Genomic DNA, 17,158 nt, shown 5'->3' on the forward strand with positions numbered 1-17,158 from the left:
TAAATTCTACACTATTCATTTTTATAGAGATACAAAACTGATGGTTAGGTGGCTTTCTTCTGCTAGAGGTTTTCCTCTCTTTTTTTTCCCCTATGGAAATACCACAGAAATATTGAGTGATTTCACTTCTTACTAGTGAAAGTTGCTTGAACTTTGATGGAGTTGTTTTGAGAGTATGCAATAATTGAACAGTTCTGTAATAGCCACAGAGTTGTTCTTTTTCTCTATCCCCATCCAAAAGAGGTACAAAGACACTGAATAAATGCACTCTTCATTTGGACTTCTGGAGGTCATTTGGAATTAATTTCTCACTTGAAATACTTCACCTGGAGTACTACATCTACCTGTGAGGTCCTCAGCATCAAGAAGAACATGGACCTGTTGGAGGATGTCCAGAGGCTGGAACCCCTCTGCTCTGGAGCAGCGTTCCCCTGGAGAAGAGAAGGCTCCAGGAGACCTCAGAGCCTCTTCCAGTGCCTAAAAGGGGCTCCAGGAGAGCTGGAGAGGGACTGGGGACAAGGCATGGAGGGACAGGACGCAGGGAATGGCTTCCAGTGCCAGAGGGCAGGACTGGATGTGATTTTGGGAAGGAATTGTTGGCTGGGAGGGTGGGCAGGCCCTGACACAGCAGCTGTGGCTGCCTCTGGATCCCTGGAAGTGTCCAGGTTGGACGGGGTTTGGAGCAGCCTGGGATAGTGGAGAGTGCCCCCACCTATGGCAGAGGCTGGAACAAGATAGGCTTTAAGGTCCCTCCCAACCCAAACAATTATGGGACTCTGGGAATAGGACTATTGCCCTAATTACTGTATAGATGTTCCAGATATTTTTGCTGCATATATTTTATAGAGCTCCTGACTGTGGCTGACAACACTGTAATAATATAACAGAGTACAGCTGACAGGGCAAAAGAAACCTCCTGAAGCTCACCAAGACTGAAAAATTCTTCCTCTGAAATCTCCATGCCAGAGTTCATGAAGCTCCTTAATATTCTCTGTCTATATTAGTGCAACCCCATGTTACAAAGCAGACTGATCTAGGAAGGGGCAGCAGGCCAACTCTTGCTGGTCAGGTAGTGTTTCCTTGTAATCCTCCACATAAAAGAGGATTTTCCCTGCCCCACACAGAGGAAAACATGGAACATCTGAATGGCTAAGCTAGCTGGCTATGCCCTGCAGAGGATGCAGACGTACCTGACTATAACATAACCTGCTCAGGAGCATCTGTTGGGAACAGGGTGATTCCTAGGAGCCCCTGGAGACATGTAGCACACTCTTCTGATAGCTGCATCTCTTTCCAAGGAACTCTTCTGAGAGCAGTATGAAGAAGCGATCTGGAGAGTCAAATCTATCTTGAAGGTGAGACTGAGAGACTGTGAATTTGGGAATTGTATTTAAATAGAAAAACCAAAGATCACAATACTGTAATATGCCTTGTTAAAGTTCCCACAAGAAGAAAAATAGGACAGATTTGCAGCATAGCCAAGTCCTAGGGTCCCCAGGTAGTTCAAGAACTCCCCAGTTAATCACCTGCAGAAGTGAGGCAATGAGATGGTTTGAAATTTGGTAATTGACTGAATATATTCACAAAAACGTATTTCACTAGTTGGCATAGGTGGGAATTTCAGTCTGCCCTGAAAGTGACCTTCATGTAGCATCTGTTCATAGAGCAAACCCTGTACTTAACTGAGCCATCATCCTGGCTGGAGAATGTGGAGAATTCAGCCCTTCCTTCCAGAGCTGCCCAAGGGGGTTTTGCTGCAAAACTGAGCAAGGTGTGCAAAGATGTTTGTGATTAGTCCACACAAACTGTCCCTGCAGACGCAGATGGTCACAGAGGACAGATTTTTAACAAATGCACATGGTAGTCAGGAGAGGCTTGGAATGTCAAGATCCTCACTAGTGACGGATCTGCACCTGTGGCACTGCAAGGAGAACTGTGGGCTCCACCACAAGTGTTCAGCAGACCAGCAGTTCAGTCAACAGTTCCTGTTTGAATGATGCCCTTCCCATTAGAGCATTACTTTTTGTCAAGATCTATAATATGGGCTTTTTAGAAAAAAAAAAACCCAAACTAAACACTCCTCTGGAAAACAAACAAACAAACAAACAACAAAAAAAAGCAAACTCTCCCCCCAAACCAACCTGAACCCACAAAACTCCAAACAAAAAATGCTCTGTCCTTGTCTATTCAACAGATTCAGGAATAACCAAGTACAAGAATATAAAGGTCACACAATTTGTTCATTAAGCTGAATCTGTTCCAGCATGCAAATGTATGTCTAAATCTAGAATACCAGACACTGTTTCAAAAAATATCAGCTGAGGTTTATAATACTTTAGGATGAGCTTTTTGGCCAGATTGTATCTTAATATTTACTACCCTCTATTTAAAATGAACCCAGTCTTTCTGGTTTTGAACCTGCCTTTTCTGAATGGAAGCAGCTGTCTCTTGGTTCCCCAGCGACAGTCCAGACAGAAAGGCTGTCTTGCCGCAGCTGTTTTTTTAAGTGGGTAGAATTTTTGGGGTTTTGGGTTTTTTTGGCTTGGTTTTGTTGTTTGTTTTTGTTGTTGTTGTTGTTTTCTAAGAGTCAGATATCATAAGAAAACTTTCAATTTCTCTCTTCTCAGCTGTATTGTGTATTTAAAAGCGAAATGCTGGACATACTAAGCAGAAACACAGGGTGGAATTGTTCCTGTTGTCAGTTTGTACCATTCCTGGATACACCCATGACTTGCCTTGTAATTCAGTAGATATTCAGCATTTTTTTAGAAAAAGGGACTGTTAGTAAATACCTCCCTTCCCAAACAACAGCACTTCAACATGCAACAGAGTAGTCAAACCCAATTTATCAGTACAACTGATAATACAACTTTACATGGACGGTGAGGCCCTGGCACAGGGTGCCCAGAGCAGCTGTTGCTGCCTCTGGATCCTTGGAAGTATCCAAGGCTGGACGGGGCTTGGAGCAGCCTGGGATGGTGGAAGGTGTCCCCACCTATAGCAGGGGCTGGAACACAATGTGCTTTAAGGTCCTTCCAACCCAAACTGTTCTAGGATTCTCTCAGGGTTACAAAAAACACGGGAAGAGATTACTTGTGTGGACTGTGTGGGGATGTCACACACTGTTTCTGGTATTGAGCAAGTTTTAAGAATTTTGCATGGAATCCAGCTCATGGTGGGAGGTTTAGACAGTGATCTTTAAATTCCAAAAGACATTTTATCACAGAGCAAACAGTAAAAACAAGTATTTCAAACTTAAGGGTGATACAAAATAGAAAAACTCAGTTCAAAAATTAAGTATCTTTATTTGACACTTTTAGAAAATTTATACAGTTTTAAACTCAAACAGACTAAAGGAAATTCCAATGTTTTTTAAAAGCAAAACAAGAGGAAAAAACCAAACTACTGCAATTTGACTAGCTGACCAGTCATTTTCAAGTTTGTTTTCTTTCATTGTATCTACGTATGCCTGAAACATGTTTCAGTATTCTGTAGAAAATTCATTCTGCAGAAACCCTTGGGATATTTCTGATCTCTTTGTCTTAAGATTCTGCCATCACTGTTAATTTTGAAATAGAGTTTTTTCCATGTTACATTACAGAAGGAAAGCTAATCTACATCTGGTAACTGGAAATCCTATGTATTACAATGTATATACATATAAAAAAATATATATTATGATGTGCTGTGCAATTGGATAACAAGGCTGTAATTCAGCCAGAAGGAAGGCTGGAATCAAAACCATAAAGATCCATACAGACATAGGGTGGGAAAAGGCCACCCAGACTGAACTGAAAATCTGATGCATGTACTAAGGTAAGACGTACAGTTTCAGAAAAATAGAAATGTTTGACAAAAATGGTTTTTACTACTTGGAAACAAACTCGCTTTTTCCCTTGGTCTTTGCAATGGCTCTCTCCTAGTGTCGGCACAGGAAGGGATCCATAAGGTGACACAGTCAGTTCTTTGTTACTACCTGCAAACAATAACAGCAGAAAAAATATCTTGTACCATAGACAGAAGATATTTGTATCATAGACAAAAGTCACAGAATTACTGATTTATCTGTCCTTGCAGATATGATGCAATATGCACAATTTTGCAAGTCATTAAGTAATAGCCTGTGTGAGGGGAGGGACCCTCTTCCCATAGGGAATTGACAACCCCACAATCAGCTGCAGCTGTGGAAATGATACAAGTGGTGTATGCCACTGACAGACTGGCTAACAAAGTAAATGAAATACAAGATAGGAACCAGGGACTCAGGGAAGGACATTCATTTTATCAGCATCACAGACTACATCCTTACAGAGAACGAAATTCCCCATTCTTTTTGTCTCATCTGTACTTCATTTCCATAGCTTGTTTGAATTTTTTTTCCCAGGAAAAACGCTCCAAGCAAGTTTTCATACCAGTCTCCTACGCTGGCTAACTTTCTTAGCTGTTCTTTTTTTGCAGGGGTTGTTTTTCTAATTTTTAAAAAAATTTATTAAGGGGCCAAACTGCATAGAAGATCTTAAACCAGCAAAAACATATAATATGTTGTATCAAGAGAAAATCTTTCCTTCAGTACCTGAAATGAGCATAAAGTTTATTCTTCATGCATACATATGCAGAGGTAAACAGATGCATTTGCAAGTGATAAGACTAACAATCTTTTAGTTTGCACTCTTCATAACACTATCCTACATACTACTATTTGAACACCATTATAAAGTCCTTCCACAAAGACACCAGACATTTAAGACTGTTCTACTGATAATGTTATCTCCAAGGATCAACTTCTCTAAAAGCAGCTATTGTCAAGCATCCAAGAAACGAGCATAAAGCAAAGGGGTCTTATCTTGTAAATCATCTTTATACTGCTTAAAATTTTTGCTTCCAGCCTCCCACCAATCCACACCTAAAGCATTTCTGATTCAGTTTTATTAAAGTAACACTAGCAGGGGTCAGTCACAGGGGGCTCATGGGTTACTGGCAGGTTATCAGACCCCAGTTCCTCCAGCCTTGAAGGAACATGAGCAATGAGCATCAGCAATGAGCAAAGCACCCATGGGCAGGGGTGTAAATTCAGATTTTTCTTAGGTTTTGCTTTCCTGTGTTGCTAGGCTGAAAGTACTAGAGCTCATAGTTCCTATCAGTGGCTTTAGGATGGAAGAGGTCTCATGTGTTCAGCCCCATGAGGAACACAGCACGTGGCCCAGGCCCCAGGCTGAGCACAGTGGTCAATTCTGTTTCATGCCTTCCATGCAGCACCAGGTGTGCACTGTTGCACAGAGATTCCTTCTTGCTCTCCCGCAACCAGTGCTGGCTGTGGGACTCTCTATGAGAGTTTGAGAGCCAAAAGGTCGCTGGAGAACACAAGTGGCAAAGCACGAGTTGAAGACAAACTGGTGACATGCTCACCCCAGCAGAGGTGGACCACTGCACTAACTAGCTATCAGAGCAATCAGCCTGTTTCCTACACAGGCTTGCTGCCAATTTTGGATCTGCTGTACCATCTCTGATATACATCTTTTGAAGTCTTCACTACTGATTATGAAAAAAGTAGATTATGACCCAAACCAAATTAAACTATGCCACTGTGAGTTGTTTTATATGTTGTCAAACTAAAACTGAATCACTGTTTTGAAGTTTTTGTTCAACATAAATCAGAACAACTTCAGTCAGACCAGAACAGTAACACTCTCTTCTGGTTTCTTGCTGGGGAATGCACGTAAAGGACTGTGCTCCTCCCCAAACAGCACCATCTTCCCACCACCCACCATGTTCAAGGCTCGGATCAACATGGAGAAGAGCCAGGTTTGTGGCCATTTGCTGACTACAGATACATGTTTCAGATGAGCTATTTCTATCCATTCCAAACCTCAGGCTTAAGGAAGAAGTTACTCTATTGGAAACAACATCAGATACAACTCTTGTGTGCAACCCTACCTCAAGGGTCGGGCTCTGGGAAACCTCACTGGCCTCAGTGCACCGACTGAATAGGGTGTTGCTGCACAAGCCAAGTGCCACATTCTCAGGGCTGGAGATCTTTCAGCAGCACTTGACTATGAGGTGCTGGCTGTCTGCTGCTGCAGGACTCCTACCAGCCCAAGCCACCCTTTTTTAAGAGTTATGAAAGAATCTCATAATCACAAAATGGTTTGGGATGGAAGGGACCTTTAAGATCATCTCATTCCAGCCCCCGCACTAGATTCAGGTTGTTCAGCGCTACATCCAGCCTAGCCTTGAACTTCCAGGGATGGGGCATGAGCTGGTGATGAGCTAGTTTACTTTGAAACCATGTCTCTGCATATTTGCAGCTGACCAATATTTACATGAAATAAAGTCAGTTCACAACATACAGTGCATGTCTATCAGTAGGAAGCAGTTCTCAACCAAAAAAAACCCTTGCTTGCAGATCACCTCAGAATTTCTCAGAGACAAACACCTGGATGAAGTTTGCTGTCTGCAGCTAAACTTGCATGCTGACATACAGAAAAATATTATGAGAAAATTGGATAAACTGCAATGCCACCTTCACCTAAGGAAGGTGGCTCCAAATAACCCTAGGAGCATGTGTACCTGTAACTCCTGGATGCTGGACTCACCAACAACTTCTGGGAAACAGAACCAATCCTGAGCCCCTGCATCACATGAAGTTAAGTCCTCTGCTAGTTCCTGAAATTGTAGATGATTGTGTACAGTATACTTGTTCCCAATTCAAGAGAATCCAATTTAAATACATTATTCATTACCTATCACTAATCTACAGATGGCAAAATTTCATCTTTAATCCATATACTTGGAATATTTAGCTGCAAAACTGGAAAAGTTGGAACCCTCACAGAATAGCACATAAATGATAAATAGAGATGATAGAGAGGATCAGTGAAAACAAAGTTCTTTTATACCACTGCCCAAACGAACCTTCTGCACACAAAGCTCTCTTGTTTTGAAAATGTTCCAGGATGCCAGAAGCAATTAAACAAAGACAAAAAAGACTAAAATTGATGTGGTTTCTTTCCAGAGGATTTAAAGTAGCAGAAATCAGTCTTTGTCTCACAAGAGCTGAACTGTCCATCACAGCAGTTACAGAACACTCTGACAAATCCATGATATAGAAATTGAGTACTCTGGGATAAAGTTCATGCCATAACATCATTAAATCCAGGAATCCTGATGCTCAGGCTATATCTGGGCAGGTAGGCCAGGGCTTGTTGGCTGGCCCCAACTGCCAGTGGTATGAAATTAATCTGGTTGGTGTGGTTCAATTCTCTCCTTGCAGAACCAAAGCAGCTCATGCACTAGGCACTGCCCTGTCTCACTGAACCTTTCACGTGTCAGCTACTTCTAGATTTTTCCTACCACCAGTGCCAAAATTTCCTTATTGTAATTTTAATCTATTAATTCTAATGTCATCCCTACTTGAAAATGACAATTTTTTTTCCCAATTTGCAGAAGCATTTCATATTTTTGGATATTTATCATGGCCTTAGGTCTTCTCTTTGGAGTAAACTCTTCCACTGCCTTTCTTGTTCAATTTCTTCTCATGCTTTCTGAGTCATCTTCAGTTTTTTCCTCCCTCTCTCCACCCTACCCAGCACCACTGGCAAATATGTAAACTGGAAAGCTGTTAGTGCAGCTCTGTTCTTTACGTCCTGCCCCAGCCAGGAAACCACACGTGAGATTAAAATACCTAAAGATTCATTGTTCCTTGCTGATGATGTTTTCTGGACCTCTGACTGTAGTTCCTGCCCTCATTTACCTGAAGACACAGCCCTACTATAATAGGGCTATATTAGTTATATATATATACATATATATATTATTATATATAGTACTATAATACTATATAATATTATATAATAATATATATAACCATACTATAATCTCTGATGTTTTAAAACATCAGAGATTGTATTTGTCATGGAAAAAAGCACCATCTCTGCAGGCTTTGGATGAGTATTTGGATCTACTGTCTGTATTTCACATTTTTTGTCAATGTGCTACATGCCAAGTGCTGATAATCATTAGTTGTATACACAGCTGCTTGGCCAGCATATTCAGCCCTCAGTACTAAAAGTAACACCCCAAATGATGAAAGCATGTACAGGATACTCTGGTTTGTTCATAGCCAGTCAATGAAGCTGCTCTTAAAAAGAAGTATCATGGGCTTTACATCCTGTGCAACAAACCAGAAACACATAGAGAGCCACGGGGCTAAAGACAAGAACAAAAGTACTTGCACTAAAACAGCACACGCGAGCTTTAACTTCAAGGCAACACTGTTCTCAAGCATCCAGTACTGTTTTTTTTAAAGAGCTGCAGGTAAATCCACAGCATCTCCCCAAGGCAGATTGATTCATCAATGACTGCAGTCATAGTATGTAAGCTCACAATGCTGTTATTTCAACACAGAGTACTCTCTGGGTTCTGTCTGGCTCCACAGCCAGCACCAGTTTCCAGCATACTCAGAAGTCAACAGGCACTACAATGGTAATGGATGATCTATTCCCAGTTGGAACAACACGTCAGGAATGCAAAAACCAAGCTGAAACACTGCAATGTGTATGGGTGAAAAATTCTGTCAAGATATTCTTAACAATAGCCATACTGAGGGGTACTGGAAGGAAAGAGTATCCTCTGAAGGAAAAGCTTGACCAATTATGCAAGACCATGAAAAATGTTAAAGCAATTTGGAAACAAAGTTTTCTAAATAAAGTTTTCTATGAAACACGTTAATAAACCTTTTTGAAAACAGGCTGTGCTGCAGATTTTCTGTTGTCTGGCATCTGTCCATGTTTAGAGAAAATATTTAATATTTTCACAAGGGTGATTCTTATATATGTAGATGCATTTTTATTAGTGCCACTGGTAAAAAACAGAATGTATTTTCAAATCTATTCTTTTGTGTTTCTTTTTTATATATTTCATTTAAAATGCTCTTCATTTTAACAAGAAAAATAAAAATTGTGAAATTTAAAGAGTATTTAGGATACTTTTCTCTTGTCACCCTCAGTAAAGTCTTTCATATTCCACTCTACCTTCAGCTGCATTTGGGTAATCCTCCTTCAGGAGGGAACAGACCAAAACAAACACTTGAGGAATGAATCTGATTCTCATTATTGTGATCCAAAGAGTCAAATTTTCTCAAATGGATTTTTGTTTTAGTGGTGTTGGTCGTTGTTGGGGGTTTTGTGTTAGTCCAGGGCTTTTTTTGACTAAAATAAATGCTTCTCCTGAACACATACAAATTCTCAGGAACAGAACCCTTACTGAATTTCTAAGACAAATAAGGCTTAGTATGTGAAAGACATAAACAAGGGACCTATCAACATTATTTTTAACATTAGTATTACTTTCATTACTTTAATTATTCATACTCAAGTTTGGTGTGGAATGTGTATCTGAAATCATCAAATAAAATTAGAGTCTGTCACACTGAACTGATATGCATGTTTTCCTATATAACATTAAGTTTTAAATTAAGCTGATCCGGGAGATTTTTAAAACAAAAGAAATACAGCCTTGGTTTTTGACGGAAGCAATTGAACTGCACAGGATCAGGGTCTGAACAGTCACAGCCAAACTGGAACACCAGGCTCACCTGATTTGTACAGTACTGAGATAGTCAAAATCTGTAATTTGTTGCAACTTCACATGCTTTAACTGGAGAATAATAGCACTGAGAAGCTATTGGTTTTTTGGGGTTTTTTTCCTGCATTCTTTGTGGTTTGGAAGAGAAAAAAGTTACATTTAAAAATAGATGGAAATTCCCCAAAAGTTGAGATGAAGCAGATCTGTCCAGAATGCAACTGTGAAATGCCTAGTTCGCCGTGACCAGCTCTTCTGTTTCAACTGAGCTATGAACAATCTGAGAAACAAACGGTTTCCTAACCACACAGGAGAAAAAATGCAAAAGTACACTTTCAAGAAGATGATAAATATCTAATGCTTCGTCATCAGAAAGCTAATAGCTTTTAAATGTAGAAAGCTACTCCAAACAACATTCTGACTAAGAGATGATCAAGGCAAAAACCAATAGAACTTGAATCAGTCTCCAACTTACCTTGCTATTTGTCAAGTTAATTATTTAAAGACAAGATTGTTTTCTTAATTTAATAACCATACTTACACAATGACTTAAGGCATAATCCAGCTGACTGAAGTTTTCAGTAAAATGTTTCTGTCGCTTTTTATTAGTAATAACTGGTTCAGGTTACTTCTGGCCAAAGAAACGGTCCATTAAAGAGGAGATAGAAAACCAGATCACTCTTGCAATATCTTCCATTAGGGCAATTTGTAAATTAAATGTAGTGTTGGCCACTGGACTCAGGGAGCCTTCCAGAAAATTTAATAAATCATCCTATCAGACAAGGTTCAACGCTCTAAGCAGGAGCTGGTAAAAGTCTGAAGCCAGAGTGTGGTTTTAGGTAAAGCTCCTCACATTCTAGAGAAAGAATGCCCACACTGCCCACAGAAGCTTTCATCCAAAAAGCACAAGGCAAACTTTTGGAAGACCTAGCCAAAAAGATAATGGCTGATATTTAACAGACAGACTTGAAAAGAGAGCCCTTCAACTCCAATTCAACATGCCAAATGGAGACTCTCAATTTAACAGTAATGCCTCTAATTGCATCACTGCAACAATGCTTTTGTAAATGACATTTTGGGCTCTCAAATACTCAAGAGTATTTCTTCCATGCAATCTGGAATCATATCCAAGGATCCAATAATACTTCAATTTTCTATTTCAGTTTTCAAGTGAAGAGTTTGAGGCTTTCTGTAACTGCAGCTTAAGTGCAGAACATACTCCTCTGATAAAGTCGAATATACTTAGATAGACAAGTAATACGCAAATCCCATAATCTTTCCAGGTACAAAAGCTGATGCATAAAAGACTCAATTGGGTTATACAGGAAAACACACAATTTCAGGAATCTGAAGTAAGACCAGCTGCACTCAAAAATTTTTAAATTCACAAATTCCTTCACAATGTAGCAAGAGATGCAAAATAACAGTTGAGCTCCCAGGCTCATTCCAGAACCTGACAGACTACGCTTTGGCTGCTCTTGAGAAAAAGACAAAACATGACTTAGGCAGTTGGTAAGTTACTGAGCAGCAAGTAGCTTTTAAATCACAACTGTCTCTAGCATCGCATGTGCTCCATTGGAAACGATAAAACAAACTATTTTCTTCAGAATCAGAAATCACAACTATATTCCTTGAATGAACAACAAATAGAAGCTCAAAGCCCCAAACATACGAACATTTGCGCTTTAACATTTTCCTGCCTTTAACATTTATCTGCCTGTTAAGCTTAGTATAGTGCTACTACCTAATTTTTTTTTTACCTATTTGGTTTATATATTATTTCTAAACATTCCTAATATGCATTTGCTTCCAGGCAGTGACCAACCCTGCTTATTATCAGAGCCCTTAGAGTTCACATGAATGCCTAGAAAGCTTCCTGGAGCTCTACTCATCCTGCCTTTTAAACTAGACTAGTAGCCCAGGTACCTAGAAGTAAAAACAAAGACAAAAGTTAAAAGATGCATTTAATGCACCATGGTAGCATAAAGCCTTTTGGAGTAATGATAATTTAACCATTCTCTGCATTTTCTGAATGTCAGTTTATAATAATGCATTCCATTATATCAATGGCTTTGACAAGTCAGGAGAGGTAAAATAAATGGTGACAATAGGGAAAGTGCCAAAAAAAAAAAAAAATAAAAAGAGACTGTGTTTCTCTCAAGTAAGCATTGTAGCAGACTCGTTCAATGCTCTTCCACTGTGTTAACCTACACCATGGTAAAGCAGCATAACAACCACACAAGCACCAAGTACTGAGTAAATAGACTCTTGATGCTACCCTGCTATAATGCAAATGGAACAAATGGTCAAAGGCATTCACTAACAGTGATCATTGAAACCCACACGTCAGAACTCCTGGAGAGCACCATATTTCAGAAAGATGTTTTAAAGTATATAGCTGTACCAAAGCTGGAGACAGAACATTCCTTGTTGGATTTGATGATCAGACTCCTACTGAGGTTCCTCAAAGAAAGCAAACCCTACTAAATCAGTCCTGAATACATACTGGTTTTATATAGATATGTTTGTGAGGAAAAGAAGGAGTTCTTAATCACATCACTTATTCCAACTGGTTTTGTTCTGCATTTAGGCATTTGTTTTCAAGGTCATCCTTATTCTGAGCAGTTGGTTCCTCACTGTGGGCAATAGAGATTTCTGACTGATCTGTCTTTGTGCTGGTATCAGCCAATCCCTCTTCAGTCGAGGCGGAGCTGTGCAGCTCCTTCACGTGGAGGGTGGGACTGGTCATTTGTTCTGCGTCTTGTTGAGAAGATGGTACACTGCTGTCTTTGGGAAGCTGAGGGCAGTTGACTGGAGCTATCACCACAGGAGGCTGAGGTAGGTCTTTCTGGAAATGGAAGATCACAGTCAAAATGGTGGAAAACAAGAACTAATGTGTCCAGTTATCTGAGATAAAGGTCACACATAAGATGAAGATTAAATGTCCATCAACTATTATCATTCTCCAGCAGTGGACAGATGCACACAGTTATCCTTTGTGTTTTACAGGACACCAGGGGAATTTTTCCAAAAAAAAGTGTTTGCTTTCTGAGTGATTGTTCCTCACCAGTTTCAGATGTACTCTGCTGATGAGGCAGCAACAGGCACTTGGTCCTTGGCCACTGTCCAGTTCTGCTCACCTTTACTATCAGTGTAAAGAACTAGAAACTTTTACATAACATTTCAGATGAACTCAAATATTTCTCTAACAATTAAATTAATTTCTATAGTGGAAGTTTGTGAAGATTATCACAAATAGCTGAATAATAAAATAAAATAAAATAAAATAAAATAAAATAAAATAAAATAAAATAAAATAAAATAAAATAAAATAAAATAAAATAAAATAAAATAAAATAAAATAAAATAAAATAAAATAAAATAAAATAAAATAAAATAAAATAAAATAAAATAAAATAAAATAAAATAAAATAAAATTCACTGGGGGAACCTCTAGCTTGATAGATTTGGCCTTCTAGTAAGAATACAAAAAGAAAAATCTTGCATCATGATAGAAATTATTCCTTTTTGAATCAAGCTAATTGCACTTGCAGCACAATGAAACAAGATAATAATTTACTATACTGAACTACATTTCTACATTTCATAAAGAGTAAGCTATGAAAAAATATGAAGAAAATATTTTAAGGGTATATTTTATACAGAACGAAACCCCACATTTTATATACTATTGAAACTTTTTACTACTACTGATACTTCCAAGAGAGATCAAACAAGTAACATTTTGGCAGAATCAAGGATAGACAAGGTCTGCTTTACTTTTCACTACTCTAATTTAAGCGGCCACAAACACTGCAAAAACCAGGAAACTTCACAGAGGCAAAAAAAAAGTATATAAAAAAGGAAGCAATCAAGCAAAACCAAAATCTTTGTGTGATAATACTGCAGTATTTTACTCAACTTTAATTATAGTTAGGTTTTTTATAATATTAGTATTTCCTGAAGACACTCATATCAAACTGGTATTCACCGCAAAGCCGCTGCCCGTCCAGAACATGGCAAGCTCCCTTCTCCAAAGGGCCACCACGAAGCTGGTGAGGAGAGTACAGGGCACCAGGTAGAGGAGAGCAGGCTGGCCCATCTGCATCAGTGCCAAGGCAACAAAGGTCACAAGAAGGCCTATGCCATAAGCTGGAAGAAAACAAACCCAGCAAAAAACAGTTATTCAGATAGAGCTTTGCTCAAGGACACCTAAATAATTGGCTAAAGAAGCATTCTCACTGGAACTTTTTTCAAGCAATATTTAAAACATCTCCAGAAGTTTTTCAGGCCTCTAGAGAGAAGCATTATTTACACCATGTAAATAATAGGAATACTACAGTTTTCCTATCGATAATAACATGTAAAAGTAGTGTGATTGGCCTAATCTATATTATGCAATTAAATAATTACCTTAAGCAAAATAAATATATGAAATATTGTCCCTCATGTTATATTTATGAATTCAGCAGATACAGACAAATATTTTGACCTTTATAATGTGCTTCTTGTTTGGGTTGGCTTTGGCTGTTTCTTACTATCCTGCCACACAACTGAAAAAAAGCCAGTTTTCTCTAGGATATATGTTTTTGTTACTTTCAATTTAATTTCTGCATAAATGTGGCAAAATTTATTTAGTAGAACAGAAGCAGCTTGGATCTCATAATGCAATTATTTTCAATTCCATTTTTAAGACAATTATGTTAATCTAACTTTTTCTTCAGATCCAGATTTTTCTTCAGAAGGTCAAGAAAGACATTGAGGGGCTGTCCAGAGGAAGGAACAGAGCTGGGGAAGGGTCTGAGAGAAGCAGCTGAGGGTGGATCAGAAAGAGCCAGCACAAGGAGCTGGAGGTGACTCAGCTTGGAGAAATGGAGGCTCAGGGGGGACCTTCTCACTCTCCACAACTTCCTGACAGGAGAGTACAGTCAGGCGAGCTCCCAGGGAACAAGGGACAGGATGAGAGGATATTAGGCAGACCTTCCTCCCCAAAAGGGTTTTCCAGTCCTGGTACAGCTGCCCAGAACAGTGGTGGAGTACCTATCCCTGCAGGGATTTAAAAGATGTATGGATGTGGCACCTGGGGAATAGAGGTGGGATTGGCAGTGCTGGGGGACAGGCTAGACTTGCTGATCTCAGAGGACTGTGATTAGAATAATCAAAAACTCTTTACAGTTCCTGAAAAAGCTTTTGCTTTTTTTTTTTTTTTTTTTTTTTTTGGGGGGGGGGCATACTTTGTTATTACTGAGAGTTCCTTATATCTAGTTATAATATTTCTTATTGTGATTTAAATCCATTGCCTCACATCTTATGTGCACACCTGTAAGAAAAGTCTCTCTGTCCTCTCTGCAGTCTCCCATTAGGTAGCTGTGGACAGCAACAGAATCTCCTCTTTGCCTTCTCTTCTTTTTACAACTCTGTGCTCCAGTCTTCTGCCATCCTGATGGTCTCCACTGGATTTACTCCAGTATGTCAATGTCTGTCTGGCACCAGGGATCCTGGTTAACTCTGTCTTAAGTGACAAATTGAGAGGAATAATCACTCCTCTCACAACTGCCGACTCCATCTTGCTAACTCAGCCCTGTATGTGGCTCACTCTCAGTGCTGCAATAGCATACTGCTGAGTCTTTATCAACACAACATTTTCTTATTTCTTCAAACACATTTTTAAAGTACCAGATAAGAAAACAACTTTGTTTTACTATATATGAGAAACAATGATTTGGAACATCATGTGAATAAAAGCATCTCTCTACCCCTGCTAGAAGTGTCCATGAACCTAACTATTTTCTCAAAATAATTTCTAAAGAAGCAGTTCATGACAATTTCTCACAAAATTTACTGCAAGCATTAGAAGCTTTTTGCTAGCAGATGTACATTGTAAGAAAGACAACAGAAATCTGTCAGAACCTATTCATCAGTAGCATTTAAGTTCATGGCATATACCTGTGTGGAGTTCACAAACTAAAGAAGAAAACTTATCTAGAGGTGTTATAATCATCATAATAAAATTCCTTACATCATAGGTTATGGATTTTTACAATAGACAAGAAACTAAGAACAAAGTCAAAGAATGATATCCCTGAACCTGGATTCTCATGCACAATCAATCAAAGATTCATGAATCTAGAAACCACAATAAGCAGCTGAGCACATGTAAAGATAGTGTAACTACAAGGTAGACTGAGACCCTTGGCAGCCATGGTAACAAGAAGCTCCCCTTAGCTCAGAAAAGCAACATCAGCTAGTTTGGTGATGGAAGATACAGCCTTGAAAGCACTTTGCTAAATATTTCTGTTTAATAATAAAAGGAGGAACAGGATAAAACCCCCAAACTACGCCATGCAAGACTGTGAGGGAGCCACTCCTGTAGGTCTTGTGTTCAGGTGGCAGTGTGGTACGTACCTATTGTGCAGGCTACAAAATAGACTCTGGATGACTGCACCTGAATATCAAATCTATGGCAATAGGCTACCAGTAAGCCTAGGAAAAGAAAGAACAGTTACAATATTATTTCAACGTAGTCACACACTTCATCATAAACAGAAAACCATAAACCAGCTAGGAACTTTCAAGAACTCTTTTTTCCCCCAAAAAACTTCCTTGGCATCCTGTGTTTAAGCACCATGACAACATATACATGAGGCTGCATAACTTACAAACCAGTTATCCAATGGCACAAGCCCCATGTGTTGGAAGCACTCCAAAAGTAAAATAAACAGCTACAAACATACAGATCATAGATAAAAATGTCATCCTATCCCTACTAAACTTTTGAAAAAATACAGTGTTCACAACAAGAGCAAGAGAAAGTTCAGCTGACACTGAAGACAGTAGAATTTTATGGTTAATGACTATGACTCTGTTGCAGATTGGGGGCAGGAGGGGAGACTAATGGCAATGACAGATTTCATGTTTCCCAAAATAAAAGAAAGTAAACAAATGATTTCTGAGGAGAAATCTGAAAGTCAGAAGGTGCATAATTTTTTCACCTGCAGTGATGGCAGGGATAGTTCTACATACTATCTAAAATCAGTTTTGAGAGAAGGTGTAGTAGAAATACTGGATGTCACTAACAGGAAGGTCTGAGTAGTCAGGCAACTGTACTTAAACCGTGTGCAAATGGACAAGTAATTTCCTCTATGACTACACTATTAAAAATGCTTTACAGTATAGAATCAGTTGCTAAATCAACTCCTACAGTTTCTTTACACTGCTTGATATCACTGAATGTGAAACTGAACCATAAGATTAATGTCCATTTTTCTTGCTGAAAAGGTGAATAGTGCTTGAATAGCACTACCCTTGAAGATTTATCAGGTTTATAGCAGTCAAATCAAACCTACCACTTGAAGCAGGATTACAAGAGGAATAAACTAATATGACAATGCAACATGTAAAATTCTTAACATGCTGAACAATACCTGGAACTAAAATGTCTCCGAATCCTAGGAGAGAAAAAGGCCTGTCACATAGAGCCAATGGTGAGGAATTCAGCCGTGGAACCTTCAGGACCATTGGGAGCTTGGAATGAAAGAGACACAGGTATTATGACAAGCATAGTGACACTACCTACCAG

At 39.1% G+C, this 17,158-nt stretch overlaps 1 protein-coding gene across 6 annotated transcripts in view; it reads right to left on the bottom strand.

Moving 5' to 3' along the window:
* Positions 1–3,285: 3,285 nt before the first annotated feature.
* Positions 3,286–17,158, bottom strand: part of SPPL2B (signal peptide peptidase like 2B) — a 32,310-nt gene continuing 18,437 nt past the window's right edge. Inside the window, exons 12-17 of one of the 6 annotated variants that reach the window (XR_015279203.1) lie at positions 17,004–17,103; positions 15,985–16,062; positions 14,900–15,087; positions 13,571–13,731; positions 10,121–12,427; positions 3,286–3,976 (exon numbers count right to left, since the gene is read on the bottom strand). Coding sequence is in view for 2 of the 6 variants with exons in the window: in XM_086862846.1 (XP_086718972.1) it covers positions 12,140–12,427; positions 13,571–13,731; positions 15,985–16,062; positions 17,004–17,103 (627 nt within the window). In the remaining 4 variants the exon portion in view is untranslated. Of the gene's footprint in view, positions 3,977–10,090; positions 12,428–13,501; positions 13,732–14,899; positions 15,088–15,984; positions 16,063–17,003; positions 17,104–17,158 lie in introns of those variants that run through there. The other 5 variants (XR_015279202.1, XR_015279201.1, XR_015279204.1 and 2 more) reach the window with 5 other exon arrangements.

Source organism: Cyanistes caeruleus, chromosome 25 (assembly GCF_971803275.1).
Source record: "Cyanistes caeruleus chromosome 25, bCyaCae1.hap1.1, whole genome shotgun sequence".
In the NCBI taxonomy this organism is placed as follows: Eukaryota; Metazoa; Chordata; class Aves; order Passeriformes; family Paridae; genus Cyanistes; species Cyanistes caeruleus.